A 25642-nucleotide genomic window follows, 5' to 3' on the forward strand; every position below is an offset into this window, starting at 1 on the left:
TAAAGATGTGGTATATATACATATTGACATATTAGTCAGCCACAGAAAAAAAGAACGAGATCTTGCCATTTGCAAAAACATGGATGAACCTAGAGGGTATTATGCTAACTGAAATAAATCAGACACACAAATACCATATGATTTCACTCATATGTGGAATTTAAGAAACAAAACAAATGAACAAAGGAAAAAAAGAGGCAAAAAAAAAAAAACCCTGACTCTTAAATACAGAGAATAAATTGGTGGTTGCCAGAGAGAAGGCGGGTGGGGGATGGGTGAATTAGATACAGGGGATGAAGAGCGCACTTACCGTGATGAGCACTGAGTAATGTATAGAATTGCTTAATCATTATATTATACATCTGAACCTAATATACCACTGTATGTAATTAAACTTCAATTAAAAAAAAAAGAAACAAAGAAAAGGAATTTGACCTAAGTAACTTTGGAAACCAACGTTTTGACTGGAAATGCAAAACCAAAGACAAATAATTATATAAAACACTGCAAAATAAACAAACAAAACAAATAAATACAGTGTATCCCTTCCTTATAACCATCATGTAGTTAGGTCCTGATGCACAATCACACAATCTGTATCTTTCAATTCAAATCACTGGTCCATTACACTCAATTATTGATGTGGCTGAATTTAGAGCAACCATTTTATCTAGTCTTCATCCTTAACCCTCGAATTTTTTTCTTCTTCCAAGTTTTCTATCTGTGTCTCTCTATTCCTCTCTCCCTGCCTTCTTTTGGGTTAACAAAATATTCTTAGAATTTCATTTTATCTATTGACTTTTTAGCTATACCTCCTCACATTATTTTTAAAGTAATTGTTCTAGGGATATCTAGTATATATACTTAACTTTAACCAGTTTACCCAACTAGGTGCTGGACAGTAGAGCATCTTAGGATTTCAGGATTAAAAGCATTCGTCTCTTATACTCCTGAAAAGTTTCTAAAATGACTGCAAAAGATAAATAACACATAAAACCAAAAAGACACAGAAATCAGAAGAAGAGATGACAGCAATAAAGTTCCGGAAGCCTGAAAGCCAAATGGATGAGTGATAACATTCTTAGCAAAATGAAGAAAGGTGAAATAGACCCTGTGAAAGTTGGAGGGGAACCTATAAAAAGCCAGTGTGTGCAAGAGAACCCATCCCCTCCACCCTCACCCCCGCCAAAAGTGTAAGAATCAGAGATTCCAGGTAGTTCTGAAGTTAGAGGGCAGGAAGATCTTGAATTCAATTGAAGCAGCAATATGAGCCTTAAATCCCCTCCCCCATCCTACACTACCAAGCAACCAGCCCCTTCCCAACCCTGCAAGAAGTGCAGGCTTATTCTCTAGAGAGGATGAACCAGAGAAACATTATACCAAAGGAAACACACTTGGGAGTGGGGAGAGGCTTGAACTAAAATCCAGAAGCAAAAGCTTACATGTCAAAACATTAAGATCCACCTCCTACCACCACCATTCCAGCAGCTCCCATTTCCTAAATAACCCTCAGAACACTTATTTGCAGATGATGGGGAGGATTCCAGCCCAAAAGACTTGCATACCATCGGTTGGGGACACCTTGCCAGTGCAGCCAAACCAATGCATAAAAGAGTTCTGCCCACACACGGAGCTTCCATTTAGCTCTCTGGTCCATCACTCTCAAAATAAAAGGGCAGACATTTGAAGAAAGCCTCTAAAATTAAGATTAGTATCTAAGCAACTTAAATTGCCAACCTCTGGTGCACAATTTTAAAAAGAAAAAGAAAGATGAAAAATGAGACCAGCACTGCCTCAGAGAAACTAGAAAAGAGTGAGGTAACAACTATCGTGAATACAACTTGGAGCTTCTAACTCCACCAAACTACCTCAATGATGGTGAGTCCAATTTACAAAAGAGCCAAGACAATCTGAACTGAATGCCTCAGTTTGCATGGGAAAATTTAAATAGGATGTGATAAAGGCCTCTGTGCACTTCAGAACATCAATAGGGCATAATTATCAAAGATCATCCTATGTGACATTAGTATTAGGAAAAACAGCCCTGACATTTAACTAGGAAATTAGTTTAAAAGGAAATTGATCAGTAAAAGCTTTAAAAATTAACCAACAGCCTGAGGAATCAGTTACACTCTAAATATTCTGAAAAAAAAAATCACAAACCTCTCCTAGGGAGAACAATAACAAAACATCATTAGCAATAGCCACATTTACTATATACTTAAAGCAGATTTACAATGTATATCAATATTAAGCAAGACACCCTCTCTCTAAAAGATTAGTTTTCCCTATTCCATGGGATCATTTCCCTCTGTCTGCCTATGCCTTAGGTCTACCAGTGACAGCTACCAACCAGCACTTGACTGCCTTGTTATTAATTACTTGGCAGCGGGGGGGGGGGGGGGGGGGGGGGGGGGACAAGTATGTCCTTGTGCTTTGGATTATTTCTTATTTTCCAAAATAAGGCAGCTGCAAAGATTAGCTCCAAGATATAATAATGAACTTCAGAAGTAGAAAACCACAAGAAATATTTGTTCCTACCCTTAACAAAAAGAAAAAGCTAGGGGTGCCTGGGTGGCTCAGTTGGTTAAATGTCTAACTTTGGCTCAGGTCATGATCTCAGGGTCCTGGCATGGGCCCCACCTCGAGCCCCACATCGGGCTCTGCGCTCAGCAGGGAGTCTGCTTGTCCCTCTCCCTCTGTCCCTCTCCCTGGTTGTGCTCTGTTTCTCTCTCAAATAAATAAAATCTTTTAAAAATAAAAAATGAAATAAAGCAAAAAAAAAAAAAAGAAAAAGCCAGGCAATCCATAAAAACCGTAAGTTTCTGAGCCCATCCGGAAAATGAGATCATAAGGCAACCAGTAATCTAAACTCTAGAGTGATAAGCCCCTCTGAGGAGGTGGGACTTATGAATTGTTTCATCTTTGATAGAGCACGGGAAAAAGAGACATTGCTAGAAAAGAACTGAAGTTTCAACAAACTCTTTAAGGGCCAAATGTGCACTCATGCCAATTTAGAACCCTGAAGGCCTCAGACACAGGATTCTGTACCCACTCACAAATTGCTTTTTCACAGTTTCCCACCTCAAGAGATGCTTATGAGAAGGACAAGCAGGGCAGAGCTGAGAAAGTAATATTGCTGGTACTGGTGTGCAATGCTTGCTCCAAGATTTGAGGGTAAAGCAGGAGTACCAAGAAGTCTATGCACACTTTCAGACTGCCCAGACACAAGGTGATTATCAGCTACTGGTGGGGCAGAAGCAAGAAATTCATCCGTGCTTCAGAATGAACCCTCACATGCAGCAAAAGTTGTCCGTTTGCTTGGGAAGGTACAGTAAAGCCTCTCATTCTTGAGTTCCTGCATTAATACCAGGCAGATGTTAGCTGCTGCTGGAAAGGGAAGGAAACAAACATCCTCCTTCACTCTGGTCTGACACTAGGCAAATGCAAGATCAACACTGGGAGAGGGACAGAAAGCCCACTCACGCCCACACTCTGTGCTGATACAAAATAGAGCTCTTCTAGCACTAGAAGAGAGGCAGGGCAATTGCTCACAGCCTACACCCTCTGCCCTACTGATACAAGGCAAAGCTCTGCGGTCAGGAGGAGAGGAGGTTGGGGAGAGACAAAAAACCTGCCGGTATTCCAGATCCTGTGCCGAGGATGAGGCAGAAGTAATTTCCACTGGGGAAGTGACACAAGCACTGAAAAAGGTCAGCCTCTGGGGCTCAAGTTCACAGGACCCCCCTGAGACTGAGGCTCAAACAGGAAAATTGCAAAACCCCTTCTGCCTCCACCACAAGTCTTGCACCAAGTAACAAGCAAGAGCAGCTGGGAGCATGGAAGGAGACCCTACACAACAATGTAAGGCAAGCTGTCAGCTAAGAGTGCAACAGGAACAAGGAGAAAATCCTCTACCATGGCGGGACCCACACAAACAAGTTAGCAGCAACCCACTGTGGGAGAAGTTTGAAGTCTGCAGTATACTGATGGTAACAATAGCAACAATACACCCCAAACCCAGCTCAGCTACTACCCAGACTGACTCAACCTAATTGTCTGCCAGAAAAAGTGTACTCGTTTCTAAGTGTAAATACTTCAGGTTTTACTGTGCACCTTATGCAATGTGTGACATTCAATCAAACATTACAAGTCACACTGAAAAAAAAAAAAGACAAAAAACCCATTGTCAAGAGAGAAAAATAAAACAGTAACAAAACCAGACTTTAAGATGGTGTATATGTTAGAACTATTATACAGGGATATTAAAATAACTATAATTAATATCTTTTTTAAATAGATTTTTATTTACTTATTTGACAGAGAGAGAGCAAGAGAGGGAACACAAGCAGGGGGAGTGGGAGAGGAAGAAGCAGGCTTCTTGTGGAGCAGGGAGCCCTACGTGGGGCTCGATCCCAGGACCCTGAGATCATGATCTGAGCCAAAGGCAGATGCTTAACGACTGAGCCACCCAGGCGCCCCTATAATTAATATCTTTAAAAAAATCTAGTAGAAAATGTGGATGACATTTAACAGAGAGGAAATATCATCACAGAGACAGAAACTATAAAAAGGAGTTTAATGGAAATACTAATATATTTTAAAATGGGGCTCAAAACTCAATAATGGACCATGAATCTATATAAGAAAACTATCCAGAAATAACAAAGTTTCAAACTGATTAAGGAACTCCAGGGGCCAATAATCTGGAAACATCAAATATCAAGTTTCTCCACTGGTTACTATTCTGTGAAATAATAAAACAATACCATGGTTTAAAACTCCTACACATATCAAAATATACAAATGATTCCAGGTACATTTACTGAACACTAACTAGGAGCCACGCCCTGTGCTGGAAGCTAGGGGTACGGAGAGAAGCAGTATATTAGTATCCCCAAACTCAATTTAAATAGGAAAAATATTAAAAATGGCCAAAAAGTGTTATAGATATTCTAAAAGAAGTCCAACACCAAGTGCTAAGGAAGAAAGCCCAGGGAAGAAACACAGTCCAAGAGGGCCAAAGTCATGAGGAGATTAAAGGAAGAAACCGTTGTCAGAAAGAAAGCAAAGAACTAAAGGGTGTTAAATAGTTCTGGATGGGCAACTGCCCAAGGTATGAGGAGGCTGGAGAGCACTGGTAAGAGCACACAGAGATGAGCCATAGTTAAGAAAATATCTTAGAAGGAGTACGATCTTTGAAAAGAGTGTGTCTTGGGCACCTCGGTGGCTCAGAGGGTTAAGCATGTGCCTTTGGCTCAGGTTCTGGGATCAAGTACCCCTGCTCCGCGGGGAGTCTGCTTCTCCCTCTGCCCCTAACCCTGCTCATGCTCTCATTCTCTCTCAAATAAATAAATAAATAAATAAATAAATAAATAAATAAATAAATAAATAAATAAAATCTTAAAAAAAAAGTGTCTTTCCAATATAAGAGGAGAGAAGAAAGAAAACAGAAATCACTAACTTTAAGCACCTTCTACTCATGGTAAACACCTCCACGTGTGCACGTGACCTCTCTCTCACACAATCACACCGCCCAGCCTTTGCACATGCTTCTTCCCAGAGCCTAGAGTGCCATTCCCATTCCTCTTCTCCTAGTTAACTCTCGTTTAGCTTTCAGATCTCAGCTCCATCTTCTGTAGTCCTCACTCAGCACAGCATACCTCTCCTTCACAATACTTGTCAGACCTGATTAATGCTTTGTGCTCCCCACCGCATTGTAAATTCCCTAAAATCAAAAGCCATCTCTGTTTTATATTTCCATGTTATCCCCAGAACCTGGTAGAGTGCATGATAAATACTGATTAAATGAGTGAACCAAGATAGAGGAAAAGTTCAAAACTAACTTCTCTATTTTTTATGAATGACAACTACACACAGGTAACAAAAAAAGCAAAAGCTATGTTTCATTAAATTACTAGAAATAAAAACTGTCCCAGAAGGATATCCTATATGATTGTTAATTAACATAAAAAAGAACTACAGGTAATAGGCACCCCATGGTAATTTCTTAATGAATTAGTTTACATATGGCACTCAAAATGAATAACACACAAATGCTAAACCAGGATTCAATCCAGAGTTGAATATAATAAAACAGGAGAAAGCATACTGTAATAGTTTAAGCTTAAAAGCTTAGAATGGGGTAAGTCAAGAATATAACAAGAGTAACTGCCAAGTTATCGCCATAAATATACTGATGCCAATACTGCAGGAAAAAGAGTCTTGAAATAGCCACCTTCCTAACTATGATAGGAGTAGAAATTAATGAAATAGAAAATGGACAAGCAACAAAGAAAATCAAAACCAAAAGTTAAAAAAATTGATAAACTTCTAGTAAGACTGATCAAGAAAAAAAAAGAAGCCAAAAATTAGCAGTATCTGGACTGCAACAGGGTATATTACTATAGAACCTAAAGACACTAAAGATGTAATAAGGGAATGTTGTAAACAACTTTATGTCAATATGGTCAATAACTGAGATTAAAATGAACAAATTCACTGAAAAAACATAACTTGCAAAAATTGGCATAAGAACAAAAGAACATTTGAATAACCTGTATCTTTTTTTAAAATTAATTATCAAAAACATTCCCACAAAGAAAAAAATTGCAAAACATTGGCTAAAGTTTGTAAAATTCTGTGTCAACCAAACAAAATCCCTGTGGGTCAGATGAGGCCCGAAAACCACCCGTTCTCTTCCTCTACCAAATTTTTAGTGGATGAGAGGGAGGGACAGAAAGAAGAAAACTTAAAAACAAAAACAAAAGCAAGGAAAAGATTGACAATTTAGGAGATAATGACAGTAAAAGCAAACCTTCTTGGATGTCAGCAGGACAGAATGAATAAAATCGACAAGGATGAGATTATCTGCATTTCATAGGGGAGAACAGGCAATGTGAAAACCTACAGATCAGATCAGAAATGAGTAAGGGGAAGTGTAGCTGTAAAAAAATGTTGATTTGTATTTCCTAAGCAAGCAAGCAATAGCAGAAGAGGTGTTCAGAAATCTGCTGTCGAGAAGTAATGAGGACCATATACAAAGTGGACTGTGTACAGAAGAGCTGAGCTACCTGTAATAATAGTACACTACTGTTCAGTTACACTCTGTACAGCTGTGACAATACATTTCATTATAAATTAAAAAGTTAGTCCCCAATTTTTTTTTTTTAAGATTTTATTTATTTATTTGACAGAGAGAGAGACAGCAAAAGAGGAAACACAAGCGAGGGGAGTGTGAGAGGGAGAAGCAGGCCTCCCGCGGAGCAGGGAGCCCGATGCGGGGCTCGATCCCAGGACCCTGGGATCATGACCTGAGCCAAAGACGTTTAACGACTGAGCCACCCAGGCGCCCCAAGTTAGTCCCAGATTTGAAAAGCTGTTCTTAGAAGAAAAAAGTTTCTCTGCTAGAGACAAATAATATTGCAGTTTCTCAAAATAAAAGTGAAGCAAGGAGCTAAGGGGCCCTAAAGAAAAGAGCTTACTGTTGGAAACATCAGCTCTGTTCTTGGTGGACTTGAATCTAACCCAGAAAGTATAAAACTTACTTTATTTCTGGAGTATAAATAAAAAAACAGCCTAGTCAATTCTCTTTTCTCCCAGCAGTTATGTTCTCCAAAGTCACTGTGAACACTGAATTAGCAAATACTGAACCATTGCTCCTTTGGGAAAAGGCAGCGTTAGGTTCCTGTAAGCCTCTGGTCACATTTTTGTCAAACAATACATAACCGTGGTGCTTAAGGTGTATTTCTGTTTAAAAACACCTTAGTCAATATGTATTGCTGCTTCATGAGCATTTAATTCACAGCCAACAGCACTGAACTCATGCCGGAACAAAGCTTATCTAACATACATATTTTCTCTGTGAGGCACATCATAGCCTTCAGCACTACGCCTGGGGGCCACTTTAAACCAAAACACCAACAAAAAGCACAAAATATGAAAAACATGGCACTAAACGGACCTCAAGAAAGACACATCTGTAGGTGTATGAGAGCGGAAATCGGAAGGCAGAGCATCGCCTTGTTCAACCTCAAGTAGGAATGTGTGCTTGGGCCAAACACATTTTCCCTGCGCTGCTCATGTCTGCAAAGGACTATGAAAGCACTGTTGAGTATTGATTTCTGGGGTTACAAAGCAATTTTAGTGAGTAGGCAAATCTGCAACTCACGAATAATGAGGATTGACTGTACACACAAAAATTTACACTACCATCCTACAAAGTAAAATTTAAAAAACGTTTACTGTAAATGTATCTAGAAATCTAGGAAGCTGGACTAGAAATATCATAGGACTAAATATTACTTCTCGGACTCAATTTACCAAAATTTTCTTTTTTTTAAGATTTTTTTATTTGAGAGAGAGAGAGCAGAGCGAGTGAGAACACGAGTGGGGGGAGGGGCAGAGGGAGAAGAAGAAGCAGGCTCCTTGCTGAGCAGAGAGCTTGATGTGGGGCTCGATCCCAGGACTCTGGGATCATGACCTGAGCTGAAGGCAGATGCTTAACTGACTAAGCCACCCAGGTGCCCCTCTTTTATTTTTTTTTAAGAGAGAGAGAGAGTGTGTACGGTGGGGAGGGGCAGAGGAGAAGGGAGGGAGAGAATCCCAAGCAGGTTCCATACCCAGCACGGAGCAGAGGCAGGGCTTGATCCCAGGATCCTGAGATCATGACCTGAGCTGAAATCAAGAGCTGGACACTCAACCGACTGAGCCACCCAGGCGCCCAAAGATATTCTAAATACTAATGAAACACGAAAAGTACGGACCCATTTCAAGTCACTTTTACAGTGATCTCAAGCAAGCCTCTTCAATTTACTAGTATAAGATAATCAGCATTAGGAGAAATTAAAGCATGTTTATTTCTAAGTTATAAATGAAATCCATTAAATCTCTTACGAGCAACTTAATGTGATAAACTTTTAAGATTTTATTTATTTGTTTGTTTGTTTGAGAGAGAGGGCACACGCTCAGACTTTCCGCTGAGCACAGAGCTCAACCCAGGGTCTTAATCTCAGGACCCTGCGATCATGATCTGAGCCAAAACCAAGACTCAGACTCGTAACTGACTGAGCCACCCAGGTGCCCCAAATCCCATCAGTTTTTTTTTTTAACAGAGCAGCCAGTCTACTGAGGGTAATCAACTTTTTCTAAATACCATTCATTCAAATGACTGTTACTAAGTATCAGGCTACACTCACCCTCACTCTCACTGAGATCAAAGGCTGTATACCATGCTGCCAAAAAATGATTTCATGACTTAATATATCATTACCCACACTGACTACATCCTACAATAAAATATACCACAGGGGAAACAAAGTCTGATTTAGGCTCTACGGAGCTTTCACAGATGAGTGATTCAGATGTTTGCTCAAAGTTTCACATGTTTGTAAATCACCTTTAGTTCTCAAGAAACAGCAATAACAGAGAAAACTACAAAAGTTTGCATTAATGTAAATTCAACAAGATTTTTAAAAAAGCATTATCACTCCTATCAATTCCTTCAACGTTCCAATTACCTCCTACTGCATTACAGTAATTACACACTTCACAGAAAATGGTGATTAAGTGAACTGCTGCCAGCCAAGTGTTCTTTTCATACCATCATTTTTAGGTATGTAACTGGACTCAACACACCTGAACATGTGCATAAATACTGATATATACTCAAAAAAAGAAAATAATTCCCATAATATCAGCCATAAAAACCCATACCAAAGTGTATATTTTCTAAGATTTCTTTAAAAAAAATACTAAAACTAATTGTGTCTACCTTAACCCGATCAGCTGAAATTGGAACAGATCTAAATATGGGGCAATTGTTAGACAAATGAAGAATTTAATATTTTATCAAGGGGGAAAATATGATACCATGATACCATGTTTCCCTATGGTACAGCTTTGATTAAAAATTGGGCCCAAACATTATCTCTGACATTCAAAGCTAAATTTGGTATACATTCCCCTTTTAAGAAGGTATCATTTATATTTTAAATTAGAACAATAAGAAAAAGACAATAGTCACACGCTTACTTTAAATTATGACTGTCTCAGAAATTACCAGTAATCTGTTTAATCTGTTTGTCTCAAATTCATCCTACTTTCCATTGTCTTTGTCAACACCCTGGTTCCCCTAAGAACACCTGAACTTCTGTAACGAGCTAAATGCTTTTTGTCCCATTTAATTCACTATACCCACCCACCAGACTAATGTTTCCAAGGCATACTCTGATCACAATGTCCCCACATCCATATATCTCTTAGAGCTCATACTGCCATCTAAATTAAGGACACATTTCTCCGCCTGGCTTTCAAGGTCCTTTACGATCTGACCTAGCATACCTTTCTAGTCTTCTCTATATAACTGTCCAACAGTTAACCTAAGCTCCAGAATGTCTCTCAAGCCTTTCTGCATCTGTGGGTTAGGCTTTTCACTCCACTTTGATGTACTTCCTCCTTATTTTCTGATGAACACCTGTCCCCAGCTTCTAAGCTATCACTACCACAAGAGTGTCCCTGATTTTCCTAACCCACATGTCTCCCTCCCTCCAATCTGATGTCACTTTCTTTATAGCTTCTAATGGCACTTCACTCAGCTGTGTCCACTATCAGTCATTTATCCTCTCCTACTAGAGGGGATGCTCAAAGAGCACCACCTAAATTGAGTGCTCTTGATAATATAAACTGAACTCGTCAAAAAGGAAAAAAAAAAAAGACACTTAACTTTTTGCAAAGGGGAAAAAGCCTTATTACTAAAAGAGTAACAGAGACTTTAAACAAATTTATCCTTAAATTGACAACCTTACCAGAAAAAAGTGGCATGCATTCAATCCTTATAGGAGATATATAACAGGGAGCAGTGTATGTATTACTTTTGAAACATAGCACACTAGTCCCTTATCTCCATCAATACACCAAATGAATAACGAAGTGTGACTGTGTTATATTAATGCCTCATTTATCTAACATAACTAAGACACAAAGGGTTCACATAAGTGAGTTTTCTGGAGAAGTGCCTATAGAAACAGAACTCACACGCCTACAGCCTGGACCAGCTGAGAGATTCTCCTGCATACTGACCTCCACTTCACCCAGTCTAGCAGAAAACACTCAGGCAGTGTGGCGGTCATTATACTTACACCTGGTAAAACAGGTGGGCAGCATGGAGAAAGAGCAAGGAGGGTATTCAAAACCCTAGAGAATGGCAAAAGGAGGGGCGCCTGGGTGGCTCAGTCAGTTAAGTGGCCGACTCTGGATTTTAGCTCAGGTCATGATCTCAGGGTCATGAGATGGCACCCCATGTCAGGCTCCACGCTCAGCGGTGAGCCTCTCTCCCTTTCCCTCTGCCCCTCCCTCCTCGTGCACACGCATGCACACTCTCGCTCTTTCTCTCAAATAAATAAATTTTTTTAAATTTAAAAAAAATAAATAAAATAAAATGGCAAAAGGAGTTTTTTGCATCTAGCAGAATCCTCATTCCAACTTATGGGTACTATCCACAGCTGTATTTCCCTGAGAAACTCTGGGGAGTTGAGCAGCTGTTCTTCTGTCTCAGAACAAGCTATGTCATCACCTGCTGGAACAGTCCACCCCCTTTGCCACTGAAATAAATTTCACACTCTAACTGTGTCTGTTATGGGTTGAATTGCATAACCCCCAAATTCATATGCTGAAGTCCTACCCACCAGTACTTCAGAACGTGACCTATTTGGATATAGGGTCAATGCAGATATAATTAGATTAGGTCATTCTAGAGTAGGGTAGGGTCTTAATCTAATATGACTGGGGTCCTTGTAAAAATAGGAAATTTGGACCCAGACAAGTACACAGGGAGAATGCAATGTGAAGCTGAAGGCAGACTGGGGTGATGCTTCTACAAGCCAAGCAACTTCAAAGATTGGTAGTAGCAAACCAGCAGAAGCTAGGTGAGAGACACAGGCATTTTTCTTTTTCACAGCCTTATGAAAAAGGCACCTTGATCTCAGACTTTAGCCTCCAGAATCGTGGGACAGTAATTTTCTGTAGTTTAAGCCACCTAGTTTGCGCTATTTTGTTTGGGCATCCCTAGCAAACTAATAGTGTCTACTGCTATCTTTCCATTTATCACATCACCAATCTACTATAACAACCACAGAGCTCTTTAAGTAACAAAACTTCTTAAAAATGTTAAGTGAATTCATTCAACAAACAACATATACTGATGATGTCTATGTGCCAGGCACCAAGGACAGAACAGTATGACTGACATGACATGGTCTCTGCCCTCATACAGGTCACAGTGTAATCAGGATAACTGACAACATACCATAACTATATAATGATAAAATTACAATTGTGTAACACCAATGAATAACAAACCGACACTTTAAAAATAGTGGGCATATTTAACCAGGTCTGGATGGCTCAGTGACATTGCTACGGAAGCCCATTGTACATTCCCATGGCCTTTTTTGCTTTCATTCCCCTCTGAGATGTGAGGTTGTTGATTGCCATGAGGTCTGCTTTTATCAGCCACTCTCCTGTATCTCTGCTCACTCTCTCCAACCCACTCATTTCTAGCTTGGCACTTCTAATTTGCTATGGGCTACAAAAATCAGGTCATTAATATTGCTAAGAAATTTACATTAAATAATAAAAATTGCTTCATGTCAGAACTTAAGATTTGGCTTAAACACAGGCTTTCTGATTTACTTTCGGTTCTCAGAGACATTTTTTCTGGCAGAACAATTTCTCCCATTCAAAACGATTCTGTTAAAAGGCACTAAGGTGGGACATGATTATATATAAACTAGAGTGTTACTGAATAACCACCCAGCAAACACTTGCTTTCTTTCTAAGGGAGTACAGTGCCGGTATGCTATGTAAATAGTTACCTAAGAAAGAAATACTGTTGAAATTCAGAATTATATACTTTGTAGTCCAGCATAAGGCATATTTTTGTTATCTACTTGTGAATCATATCACCAAATAACAGGACCATGAGGCCATATGACATTACAACTGGAAAGCCCAGCCAAAACTTTTTGCAGTATGTAATAAATACCACGTACCTCTTATGCATATCCAGCAATCGTCTTTTTTGTTGTGTTTTTTAAGTTCTTCTTCAGTTACTTCAATTAACCTGCCTTTTAATCCCGTTAGATCCTTTCCACTTTTGGTGAGGCGAATCCAATCCATAAGACTTCTGCCCTGTTTTAGAGGGACCTAAAAAAGGAACAGAGAAGAATTCAATGTGGATTCTTTGAGTCAGCTGCTTCTCCTGCCCCACCTGCTGCTTCTCTGCAGGCTGCTCACTACTCTTATTCTCATTCAAAAAGATAAGAAAACTCAAATCTAACAATTCTACAATTTTATTTTTTTACAGATTTAGGTGGTTGTCAAAATCATCTCTGCTGTTTTAGAATTATAAATAGAACAATATAAAATACATGAACTATGAGGTAGGGCTTAGAAATTCTGTCACACAAACACTCACCATAATGGTATCTAATAACACAAGAACAGTATTGAACCTGGAGGTAGAAAACAAATTTTGGTCCTGGCTCTGCTCTGTCACTAATACGTTGGAGTTGCTCACCAACCTGGACCAAAAGTTCTTTCCCTTAAAAATCACAAGAGATTTAATAGAAGAAAATATAAATGGCGAGCTAAAGTTGAATTTCTGGATATATATATATCCATATATATATCCATATCCAATATACACAAAACATTAGAAATCACGAGGCAGCAATCTGTTTTCTAAGAATTCACTAAGAAACAAAAGTTCTCAAATATGGAAAATAAAAAAAAACTCTAACACTCTAGGGAAGGGTTTGGCAAACCGGTCCATGCCTGTTTCTGTATCACCCTGGAGCTTAGAATCATTTTCACAGGTCGTGGTGCTGGTGGTGATGAAGAGACTCAATTGTCGTGTGGCCCTCAAAGCCAAAAATATTTATTATCTGGCCCTTTGCAGAAAAGTCTGCCTACCCCTGCAAAGAAGATCTGGTAAAGGGATTGAGCTACTGTCTAAACTCGTATAACTAGTTTGTAACATAGTACCAGAGGAATGTTTAATGTAAAAGAAGGCACGTTCAAAGAAATATATTGCTAGAGACTGAATGTTTGTGCCCCTCCAAAATTCATGTTGAAATCCTAACCTCCAATGCGATGGTATTAGGAAGTAAGATCTTTTGGTAGGTAATTAAATCATAAAGGTAGAGCCTTCATGAATGCTACTAATGCCCTCATTAAAAAGGCCTCAAAGAGCTCCCTCATCCTTTCTGCCATGTGAGGATGTGGGGAAAAATGGCTATGAACCAGGAATCAGGCCTTCATCAGACACCGAACTCGGTGGTGCATTAATCTTGGAATTCCCAGCCTCCAGAACTGTGAGAAATAGATTGCTGTTGTTTATAATCCACCTTATAAAGTATATGGTTCTCTGTTATAAAAGACTGAATAGACTAAGATATTTATATACCTCACTTTCTGGAATCTTGTCTATTGTAGTCATTCATTTACCCCCAAAATAACCAAGTTAATAGGTCTGTGGTACCACTGCAATTTCACATTCCTTCCTACCAATTACATCATCCCATTCTTACCATCCCTGAAACTCTCTAGGTCTCTTGGTCCCAATAAATGAAGTAAAGTATGAGAATATGATCATTTCCATCCCAAACCAAAATCATTCATCTCTCTTATTTATGTGGATTCCATAATCCACTGGGTAGTTAATGCGTAATCTTCTGAAAACTCAAATCTAACCATGGGCCCTCCCTCCTTCAATGGCTCCCCACACTACCTTATTTTTTTTTTAAGATTTTTATTTATTTATTTGAGAGAGAGAGAGTGAGTGAGAGAGAGCACAAGCACGGGTAGAGGGAGAGGGAGAAGCAGACTCCCTGCTGAGCAGGGAGCCCAATGTGGGACTCGATCCCGGGACTCTGGGATCATTACCTGAGCCGAAGGCAGCTGCTTAACCGATTGAGCCACCTGGGCGCCCACCACATTACCTTATAATAATGTCTCTAAATTCCCTAGAGTGGTTTACCAGGCCTTTTATATCTGGTCATAGTTTACCTCACTAGCTCTGAGTTTTAATTTTTGCTCCTTCCTATTAAACGCTTTAGCTAAATGGGAACCAATTCCTTGATTGCTATGAAATACCTGCTCCTTGGCCTGGCCCAATTCCCTCCCTCTCTCTCTCACAGACACTATCTCCTCCAGAAGCCTTTTCTGACCCCAACCCCTCTGTGGTCATAACACACAGTTATAGCACTTATCACATTTATAACTATTTATTAGTGTGTGCAGCCTATTAGACTAAACTCCTTGGAAACAGAGACCACATCTTCAGCATACGGTAGGTTCTCAAAAAATATTTATTTACTAGTATTAGCAAAAATAATAGTAGCTATCATATATAGAATGCATACTCAGCACCAGACACTGTGCTCAGGACTTTACACAACAATCCATGGAATCCAAATAAAAGTCTAAGGGCAAGTAACACATGAGTGCTTACCACATACCAGACTGTGCTAAGAGAAACATTATCTCATTTAATCCTGTGAACGGCCCTATAAAATGGGTACTATTATTCTCTTTTACACCTGAGAAAACTGAGACTCAGAGACTTAGTCATGGGAGTTGGGAAAAGAATCCGGGTCTTTCTCACTCAAAAGTCTATGCTTTTAACTATTATGATATATAACCTCCCCAACTAGCTTCTACTTTTTCAACCTCTACCCATTTCATACAATCCTGAGTCAGGTTCTGATACGTGCAAGATTACTTCATTTTATAAAGGGGGGGAAAAAGTCTCAGTTTCCCTCTGAATTGTGCAATAACCGTATTTTGTTCTCTGTTTGGACCCGAAGACTCACCTTTGCCATCACCACCTGTGGACCTTTTGTCTTTGCCTCTGAGCTTTCTCCTTTAAAAGGATGCTGAGCACGTGGTTTGTAGTTTTAGTACAGAAGGCCAGCAACTCTTATATTTTAATTCAGAGAGTCTTTCTGACTATTTAGCCAAGCATTTAGTTCAAGGAGAGAAAAGGTCAAACATCAAGAAGGAGGGGACAGATGATTAGATGACTGGATGATATATGGAGCTATGGAGCAATAAATGAAATATCACAGCCAGAGTCACATCACATCAAACTTTTAGGGTCCAAAGCAACGTTTCTTAACCAGTTTTCTTTTCTGTGATATAGAGATAACAAAAGCAACCACTTCGTGGGATTATTGTAAAAATTAATGAGTTAATACACTACACATGAAGCACTCAGAACACTAACATACATATATACCGTAAGCACCAAATAAATCTCAGCTTTATTACTATTATATTTGGAGTTACAGACTTCTGAAAATCTAATGAAAGCTACAGATCCCTGAACCCATAATTCTGATCTCGAGTCAACTTCAAGTTTAAGTGGAGAGAGAAAAAAAAAAAAAAGTCAGTGAAGATCTTAAATCATGCTAAGACCCAAGAGTCCAGAAATGGGGGGTTGGGCGGAGTGGTCCAAGTAGGTGGAAGTTTCAAAAACAAAACATGAACAAAACATGAAGATGAACTTACAGAATGAGGAACTAACGAATAACTGCACGGGAGACAATTTTATTAAATTTTATAAATATAAAATACACCTGTATTCCACTTGTTGCTAACAGTAACTATGGTCAACAAAAAGAGTATTATATTAGCTTCGAAGTCAGCAAGTGATGTCAATAGAAAAGACAGTGCGATAAAACAGGTACCAGAGGAAGAAAGGCCGTATGACTTAGAGAAGTGTCCGTAAACCCACCGGAGGACTGTAGACATTTGTTCTCGCTCCCCCCATCTTCCCTAGCTCTGGGAGTCCCCACCTTTGGAGGATGGTCACCGGTCAATGTCGCTACTGCCCAACCTTTCCCTTCTCCTAGGGAACCCACCTCACTCACAACTCCTTCCGGAAACTGCAGAACAAAAGACCGGAGACGAGGACAGACTGAGGTAAGGAAGCTAATACTGAGTACCTATGATAACGGCAAAAGCACGGTGCTGGCCGTCATATACAACTCAATTTAATTCGCGGGAAAAGAGGATTGGCGGGGGGGGGGGGGGGGGGGCCTAGTAGGTGAGAGAGAGGACTGCAAACGGCCGGGGAAAGAGATCGCCAGCTAGTGCAGGAGGAACGAAGGCTAGAGATGAGGACAGGAGGTGGAAGAGGGGGCCAAAAGAGAGAATGGACCGTTCGGTAGTACGGAACGCCAGCGGGAGGCGAGCTGAACAAGACGCACGATGTCATCCACTTACCTTGCTACGCCCCCCGGAGGCGACGCGCTGCTGCGAGCTGGGGGCCGGGAAAGACTGGGAAGGGACGTTCAGCATCCTGGACCCCTGGCCCGGGCCCTGCCCGGGGTCCGCCGCCGGACAAAAGCGCTCAGCTCTACCCCTCCAGAGTAACACCTCCCGCTCCGGCTCCGAGGCCGGGCAGAGGCCAAGCCCCCGACCCACTTCCGGGGTCGCCGCGGGTGAGGAGCGCCATGACGCAGCACGTCGAGGCCGAGGGGGCGGAGCCAACGGGACGAACGCAGCGCCGGCAGGGGAGGAACCAGACAGAATTCTGTTACGCGTGCTGCGTTAGCTCTGCACCCTGAATTTCAGCACCGCAGTGAGGTGACAGCTATTCCGTGGAAGGACTAAAGACAGAGCGAAGCTGTTCCTTAGCCTTGGTGCTGACAGAATCTGAGCATAAATTCTTTTAGACTCCTCTTAACCCAGAACACAAGTGTCTGTTGTTATGCCCCACCTTCACACTGCTTGAAATATGGAATAAAATAACACTATCAAAGCATTTTGATTTCTCTGACACTCTCTCCCCTAAAGCACCCGGCTGTACAAGAAAGAGAACTTTTAAGAGTTAAGGCGTCAAATGCAAACAACCACAGCCACTCTTATGAGGTGAAGCTTCACCTTTAAGAACCCCCACTAATGACAAACGAATGAGTCAAAGAAGCTAGTAAAGTCTCCTGCTCCATTCACCCACTCACAAGTTCTTCCTCCTCATCTAACTTCTTGTCTTCGCTGAAAGCTACAGGGAATTGTGTACAGATACAGCCCATCCCCAGATGTAGTGACGAAGAGTTATGTTTGTCAGATAGGTTTAGTTTGAATGCCATCTCTGCACTTAATAAATGAGCAGGCTTACGCAAGTTATTTCAGTATCTCAAAGTCTCATTTTCCCCCTCTGCCTAATGGATTTAGGTTTCAGTAAGAATTAAATGAGATGTCATATGTAAATTACCTAGTACAATGCCTGGTTAATAGTAGGCACCCCCAAAAATGGCAGTGGCTCGTCATACTATTCCGACATATTGAAAGAAGCTCAAATACTGTGCAGCTAAAAACAAGTCCCTAATGATCAAGGTCCAGATTGGTGACCTGGTGGGTTTTTTGCATAGTCCTTGGGGAACACACACTTCCTGAGTGTAGAATCCAGTGAAGGGAAAGTTTTCAGAAGAAATACAGTTCTAAGTAACTCTCCCTGTCCACCTGCCATTACTAACTTTTCCCGACTCTGACACATGATTTAAACTTGCTCTGTTTCAACTGCCTTGTCCTTAAAAGTGCCTGCAAATCAATGTTTGTAGTATCCTTTCAATTAGAAGGAAAAGTGTGTGATCTATGTAGCCATTCAAGTAAGAGGCATTTCTTAGCCAGGTAACTATCTCTGACCTTCACCTCTACCCATCATCATTCTGGGGTACTAAGAAACATTTGCAATGAAAATGCTTATTGGGAGACTGCATTTGAGCTGAAGAACCTCATGACCATAGTCTAGGTTACCTCTACCTTGCAATGTGCTCCTGTTTTTCTCTGTCATTAAATGGTGATGTATTCTTCTGTAAGTCTACATTTTAAAAAACTAATCACTGAGAATTTCTTATTTCACTTCCCATGAGAAAATCTGTACATGACAATATCAGGAGCAAGGAGCCAGAACAAAGGAAGGTGATGCTGTTGAAGAATGTTTCATATCTGCCAAATGTCTCAGCTCCCCCTTAGACAGAAATGGAAAAAGATCAAATTCTAGGCTTTTGGCTCTCCTTTTTTAGACTCCATATAAGTTGTGCTCACTTAAACATTTTTTTTAAATTCTGGGGATCCCTCAATGAAGTGCTCTAATTATTGAGCACAAATGCTATTTTACTACTAGATTTAAAGGCAGCAGAGGAGTATTAAAGTGCTATTACTTGATTCATCATTCATTAAAAATCCATAAAATTTGATAGCCATGGCATTAATTCCCATTCTCAATTATGGACAATGATTTAAAGTGTTTTTCACCATCTGCTAGCAAAAACATAATATTGTGTGATTGGTAGCATAAGGTGATTTTTATCATTATCTAAAAATACTCATCAGCAACACAATACCTAATGGAGATCAGTAGGAAATACCAGATGTTACAAGATTCAGTCTTGAAAATTAAATATTGTCATTCTTTGCAAAATTTTAGCTAAATATTTGCAAAATTATAACTTGTAATTTGATGAAGAGATCAAAAGTATCTTTTGTAAGCCCCAAATGTTTACAGTCCAATCAAGGCATCCGTAAGTGGCACTTATTTTTAAATTCCAACACCGAATTATAGCGTAGGGGTAAAAAAAAGCCAAACTACTATAGAATTACAAAATATTTCATTTTATTAATAATTTATATACAAATAAATTAGTATGAAGGATTATGATACATTTGTACACTAAGTTTAAATCCTATAAGCTTTGAATGTCATCGCAAGTAACTAATCAGGTTAATTTTCACAGATCAGCTCCTCAATATCATCTTCACTATCAGAATCTTCATAAAATGAAATTGTGGCTTGAATTGGAAAATTTTTCAGAAGAGCTTCTGCTTCTTGATATAAGTAATCATAACACTTTGATTTTGGCCAAAATAGTCTGAAAGAAGCAGACAACACAATAGGCTTTATTTTTTTCACATTCAGAATCCTTATATTCATGAAATGTTCAAATGCTAAGAGTTCCATATACTTAACAATTGATGTATGCCTTTAGATAGTCTAAAAATGCTATTATCTCAGGTGTCATGGGAGTCTACTTGCCAAAGTATCAATAACTAGTTAATCGTTTTAAGTCTTTATCCAAGCTGTAAATTGGATCAAACAAATTCACATGAAACCCTTTGTGATAAATATTTAGATCACTTCAGGTATTATGAATATATTTATTCTTACAATATACAGATGGTTTGTCTTCCGATTTCCAAATTCCTTTGGGGGGGAAAATGAATCCTACCATTACATTAAAAATTCTGAAACCCAGTTTTATAAAGACAACAAAATATTATGCACCTTCCAGAAAAGCAGAAATCACCTAGTATCTTGCTTAACTGTTAGTTAAGATGTAGCTAACAACATAAGTTTAGAAGAGTACAAAAAGCAATATTTTAAAGTTTTTCTATGCACTCACACCAGGGCTATAGGAAGGCTTCCTCTGACCCCAACCTTGATCCCATCTCCCTCCCGTTTCCCCATGCAACTAAATTTGGAAATACCATATTGGGATATTGAGAATAATGCTGGCTTTACACAACTTACATGTAACCCAATTACCTCAGAATTTCAAATTTTTGACAAATATTAATCTTGCCATCTGGTCTTCTATTATTTTCCTCCAAAGAAAAGAAAAGAAGAAGGATATGGCTAACTCACCAACAACAGCGCAGTCATTTTAGTGTAGGGTAGTTAGCCCCATATACCCATTTATAACAGAGTGCTTCTAACAAAGAGAAGGTTACATTATGCTCAGTCTACTCCATTTTAAAAGGCAGAAAAGTAGGCAATGTAGTTTATAAATGTTTTTAGCCAAATGATAAAAAAAGTTTTAATTTTGGTGCCTTTAATAAGCAACCATCAATAATTCAGTCATTCAATAAATATTTTAGTGATCTCGTGCCAGACGTAATTCATAATTCAAAGATGAAAAAATCTTAGTCTCTATCCTCAAGAAATAACAGTATTCAAGACAGAAATTAATAAAAATAAAATAAACTTAAAAGAAGTACAAATAAATGGCTACAGTAGTTCAGAAAAGGGATTTCTTATACAGGAAACAAATGATTTTCTAATGCTTAACTAGAATTGTCAGACCCAAAGAATGTTGTTTAATTGTTACCACACTCTGCCCAGAATCTCTGACTGACCACTTTTCTTTCAGGGACTTCATACTTTCCTGAATTCTCCCCTGTCCTGAGTGATTCTTCTCGGTCTCCTTTGTGGACCTCTTTTTCTCTGTATACAGGTTGGTATTGGCCTTCCCCAGTGTTTTATCAAGAGTGATCATCTCTCCTCTCTCATTCTTCTGGAAGACCTGATCCACTGACATGATTTCTTCAACTGTTCATTTACTAAAGACTCCCAGTTGTCTGTATTTCCACTTAAGATCTTGACTCTGGGCCCCTTACCCGCGTGCGTGCGCGTGCGTCCATGCACGCGCGCGCGCGCACACAGCTCTTCACTAGACATACATATTTAGATACCCCCTAGGCACATTAAATACAGTAAATGAAAAATTGGACTCATTATTTTGTTCTCCAAATCTGTTTTAAGCCCTAATTTCCACTCTGTTAATACAGCATTCATCTGGTCATCTGCCACAAACTTGGAAGCCATTCTTTTTACCTCTTCTTTACCTACCGTATACAATACATTATAAGCCTAATCTATTACGTCATCTAAGCATCCCCCAAATTCACCCAGTCCCATCCCCACTTCCAATACCTTAGAATGGCTCTTTATCATATATTGCCTGAATTACAGTAACTTCCAATTTCATTTAGTTTTCTAACTAAGCCTATATACCATTTTTTTAGTGCTTTTTCTGAAACATAAATCTGATCACACTACCTTTGAATAACCCCCAATACCATCCACAGAATAAAGGCCATGGGTTTCCAATGCCACATACAGGAATAGAACAAAACTCTATACCAAGGTGGACAAGATCTGGCTTATAGCTTACCTACTAGAATGACCACAGCTTCATGCACCCAAATTCCAGCTCCTTGAGGCTCCCATAGGGAGCCATGTTGTTCTATGACTCTATATCCCCTCTGCTATTTCTTCTGTCCTATTTTTCTCCACCTACCATCCATCTGGCTAACTTCAAGCCTCAGCTAGGTAACCACATCCTATCATACACACTTCCCAGATCTTTCCCTGCTCCCTCAGGGAGAGTTAGGTACTTCATGTCCTTTACATCCTGACCAAACTAAACTATTACAACACTTGCCAATGGGATGTGATTATTTTTTTCCTGTATCCATCAGGTAGAAAATCAATCAGCATGTATTGACCTCTACAAGCTATTTATAAACATATGCATACAAATGTCATACGCTCTGCCTTTCACAGCTCTCTGAAGCAAACTGCAGAATGAACCTTTCACCTGAATAAAAGCTACAAAGATTTCTACAGAAGGCCGACAGCCCGTGGCTAGGAACCATAAACTAGCTCTTCATTGTTATGTCAAGTAACCTCGACCCTTCTTAGGAAGCTTCGTGATCTTTAGGATTTTCATTACACTCCATTTTTTCTTCCACGTCAAGCTCGATTTGCTGTAAAACCGCAACAATGAACACCAGTCTTCCTTCTGGTTTGCAAGAGAATAAGAACATACACACTCTGCCTGCTGTGAAGTCAATTTCATTCGAACCCTTTAGCATTAAACAACACAAAACTGGTTTGCAGACACGAGATGTCACCGGTCGACTTTCACGATGCCATCCACTTTCCCTCTTTATAATATACTCTTGAAGAGTTTACTGAGTGGGCACTGATTAACAGTTCCTTTAGGTGAGAGCTTGAACTACATTTATCAATTCGATGAGTAAAGGACCTCTGGGATCCGTGAAGACAGATTTTCCCAGAGAGAAGAACTGCAAGACCAGCCATGGAGCTACGCGCTGTGATTCCCGACTCTACCCTGGGCTGGAGGAGCGGGAGACCTTCCGTGAGGCCTGTCACTCACCTGACTGGGTGTCTGTACTGGGAAAGCTTTCCTGAGGCTTCGGTCACCCCGGGGCCATCCGGCATCTGGGGACGAAAGCAGATGAATCGCAGTTATCACTCACCTTCTAGAAAGGGGGAAAGCGGTCTAGTGTTTCTCGCGCCCGCGGGGAATGTGACCCCCGGGGCTCTCCGCAGCCTCGCTCCTGGCGGGATCCGCGCGTTCGTGGCTCTGGAGGACACCCTCGCAGCATCAGGACCCACGGGGCCTCCGGTAGGGCCACGGGCGGGCGCGAGCTTAAACGAGGGGCAGGCCGGGCGCGTATCTCCCTCGGGCAGGGCATACCCAGTCCGGGTCGCTCATCTGCCCTCCGGGGAGGCGCGGCCCGAGGCGCGCGGCTCACTCACCGCCTCCGCCGCGGGCTGCGGCGCCCCCTCCTCCTTGTAGCCTCTGGCGTCAACCCACGGTCTCCAGAAGCCTGCCGGTCTGCGGGCTGGGGGGTACAAGGCGCGCAGAGGAGACGGGAGCCCAGACCCGGGAGGACGGCCCGCAGCCGAGCGCGGACCCGGGGCCGGTGGGGGGGCGGAGAGCGGAGGGGAGGAGCCGGGGAGGTGCGGGCGGTAGGGCCGGGGTGGGGGAGGCGCCGCCGCCGGAGTCCGCGCCCTCGCGCTGCGTCCGGCGGTCAGGGCCCGCGGGCGGCGGGCGGCGGCGGCAGCGCGCGCACTCGCCGGCTCCGCTCGCCGAGGGCTCCCCGGTTTCCATGGCGCGGCGGGGCCGAGCAGAAGGCGGCTGCCAGCTCGCGGGCCAGCCGGGCCTCTTCCCTCTGTCAGACCCGAGACCCGAGCTTTATATAGAGAGCCCCGGCTGCCTGCTGCATACTGAGAGGTTCGCTCCCTCTCCGCCCCTCTCTCCCCAGCTAGCCGCATAAACAAAAAGGTTGCGCGTCAAGGCGCAACCGGCTGAACCCCGGGTGCGAACGCGTGCAGCTCCCAAATGGCCCGGGAATGGGTTTTGTTGAGCGAGTGTTAATCGCTCTTCGACACATGGCTGCGGGGGAAAAAACAACATTCGCCCGAGCAGCCAATTTCCAAGTGAGGAGTCTAGGAGGCGATAAAATTAAGCAATTCTACACGTTTTGTGTATTTCTGCAAAAAGGCCAAGTGGCTGGTAATTACTTGACCCGAGACTTTTTGGAATGTGGTCAATGCAACAAGCTCTGCATCCCGTCTGCTAAAAGCTGGGATGTTGACTAAATTGAAAGGAATGCCCTTAACTCCTCTTTCCGGCAGAATGAAGCTGGGTGAATGAACAGACTCCTTACGAAAGGAAATTTTCGTTAATGTATTGACAGACTAGGTTCTACATAGTCTGTCATAATACTACAAATAGTATTATTTGTAGATTAAAAAAAAAAAAGTGAATGGTAAAAGACTGAACCGAGACTGGACAGCCACGAGAACCGAAGATTGGAGTCATGTGATTTAGGCGTAGAACTCTATATTATTTCTCCTATCTTTGTGATTTTCCTCAACATCTTACCAGTGTCCCCTGAAGAGAAGTCTTGAATTTCATGTGTACACCTCAGTCACTACTTGGCATTTTGTCACTCAGTGATAATTAGAAATTATTCTGTGGAGGCAGGGTGTGTGTAGAATGATAATGAAATCTTGAAAAGTTATGGGACCAGTTGTGAACCTCTCCGGGACCCTGTTTCTCTTATTTAAGTTGACCCTCACTTATTACAAAGATCCATTAAACTTGGTAAAAAGCGTTATGCTTGGAAAACATATAGGAAAGATAATATATAAATGCCATAATTTTTTTCAAATGTTTTATATAATAGAGCTGAGCTACTTAAAAGTTGTAGATAAAAGCTTTTAATGCAAGTAATAGTGTCTCAGCTATTCATTCAGTTACTGTGTAGGAATATAGTCTAATTAATACTTAAGGATCTACCCATCAGGAAAGTGAGATATGGTTTGTTTCAGATAATGAAATCAGTAAGGATAGGTACCTAATGCATGTCTCAACGTCCTAGAATTATTGTTGGCTAAATAAAATAAAACTTATAGAATGCTTGCTACAAGGCCTCACACATAGGAAGCTCTCAACAATTTTAAGCTATGTTTAAAAAATGTAAGTCCTTAACAGTTGTTAAGCTGTCTGATGAAATGTTCATCATTTCGGTTTCATAAACATCTTTTAAGGTGTCTGTAATGTGGTAAGTACTGTGCTTTTGGAAGGTAATGGTGAATAAGATATCCCCCACCCCCCACCCCCATCCTCAAGAGGGTTACAGTCATTGTGATCACAATGGCCACATAAGCAAAGGTGTTTAAAAAGTGCCACATTCAATAGCAGAAGCACATTTTAACCAGAGAAGTGGTACAAGGGAGGGAATTGATAAGTCTATTTGGGACAACCAGGAAAACCTTTTTAGAGTAAAAGAAACCTAAGTTGGGATTTCTAGAAGGATCAAGAAATAGTGTAGTTTGTGTGTGTGGTGCAGGAGGGGAAAGAGGAGGAAGGAACAGTGCTTCTAAGGAGTAGGGATTGCTGGAGCAGAGATGTGGCTGAAGAGAGAAGGGCTTGTGCTAACAGGAGCCTAATATACCATGATAAAGCATTCTGGATTTATT

The 25642-nt window shown here is 40.9% G+C and overlaps 2 protein-coding genes across 2 annotated transcripts in view; both read right to left on the reverse strand.

Annotated features, from left to right (window-relative positions):
• The window catches only part of LOC113927299 (cytochrome b5 reductase 4), an 83330-nt gene extending 65813 nt beyond the window's left edge, over positions 1 to 17517 (reverse strand). Inside the window, exons 1-2 of the mRNA XM_027603030.2 lie at positions 17287 to 17517; positions 13050 to 13203 (exon numbers count right to left, since the gene is read on the reverse strand). Of these exons, the coding sequence (XP_027458831.1) occupies positions 13050 to 13203; positions 17287 to 17361 (229 nt within the window). The 5' untranslated portion in view covers positions 17362 to 17517. The remainder of the gene's footprint in view (positions 1 to 13049; positions 13204 to 17286) is intronic.
• Positions 17518 to 19661: 2144 nt separating this feature from the next.
• RIPPLY2 (ripply transcriptional repressor 2) lies at positions 19662 to 23929 on the reverse strand. Its single transcript, XM_027604049.2, has 3 exons — positions 23411 to 23929; positions 23025 to 23089; positions 19662 to 19934 (listed from the first exon to the last, which is right to left on the reverse strand). Exons 1-3 carry the CDS (start codon positions 23927 to 23929, stop codon positions 19787 to 19789), a joined length of 732 nt encoding a protein of 243 aa, XP_027459850.2. The 3' UTR covers positions 19662 to 19786.
• Positions 23930 to 25642: the final 1713 nt, after the last annotated feature.

Source organism: Zalophus californianus, chromosome 7, assembly GCF_009762305.2.
Source record: "Zalophus californianus isolate mZalCal1 chromosome 7, mZalCal1.pri.v2, whole genome shotgun sequence".
Lineage (NCBI taxonomy): Eukaryota > Metazoa > Chordata > Mammalia > Carnivora > Otariidae > Zalophus > Zalophus californianus.

What these genes read in the sequence shown, in the direction of transcription:
- RIPPLY2 (XM_027604049.2), bottom strand. Translation starts at nt 23,929, where the DNA reads ATGCGGCTAGCTGGGGAGAGAGGGGCGGAGAGGGAGCGAACCTCTCAG. An exon ending in CGCAGCCCGCGGCGGAGGCG is followed by an intron (nt 23,090 to 23,410) that starts GTGAGTGAGCCG and finishes TTTCGTCCCCAG; the next exon opens with ATGCCGGATGGCCCCGGGGT. An exon ending in CAGTACAGACACCCAGTCAG is followed by an intron (nt 19,935 to 23,024) that starts GTGAGTGACAGG and finishes TGCTTCTTTCAG; the next exon opens with ACTATTTTGGCCAAAATCAA.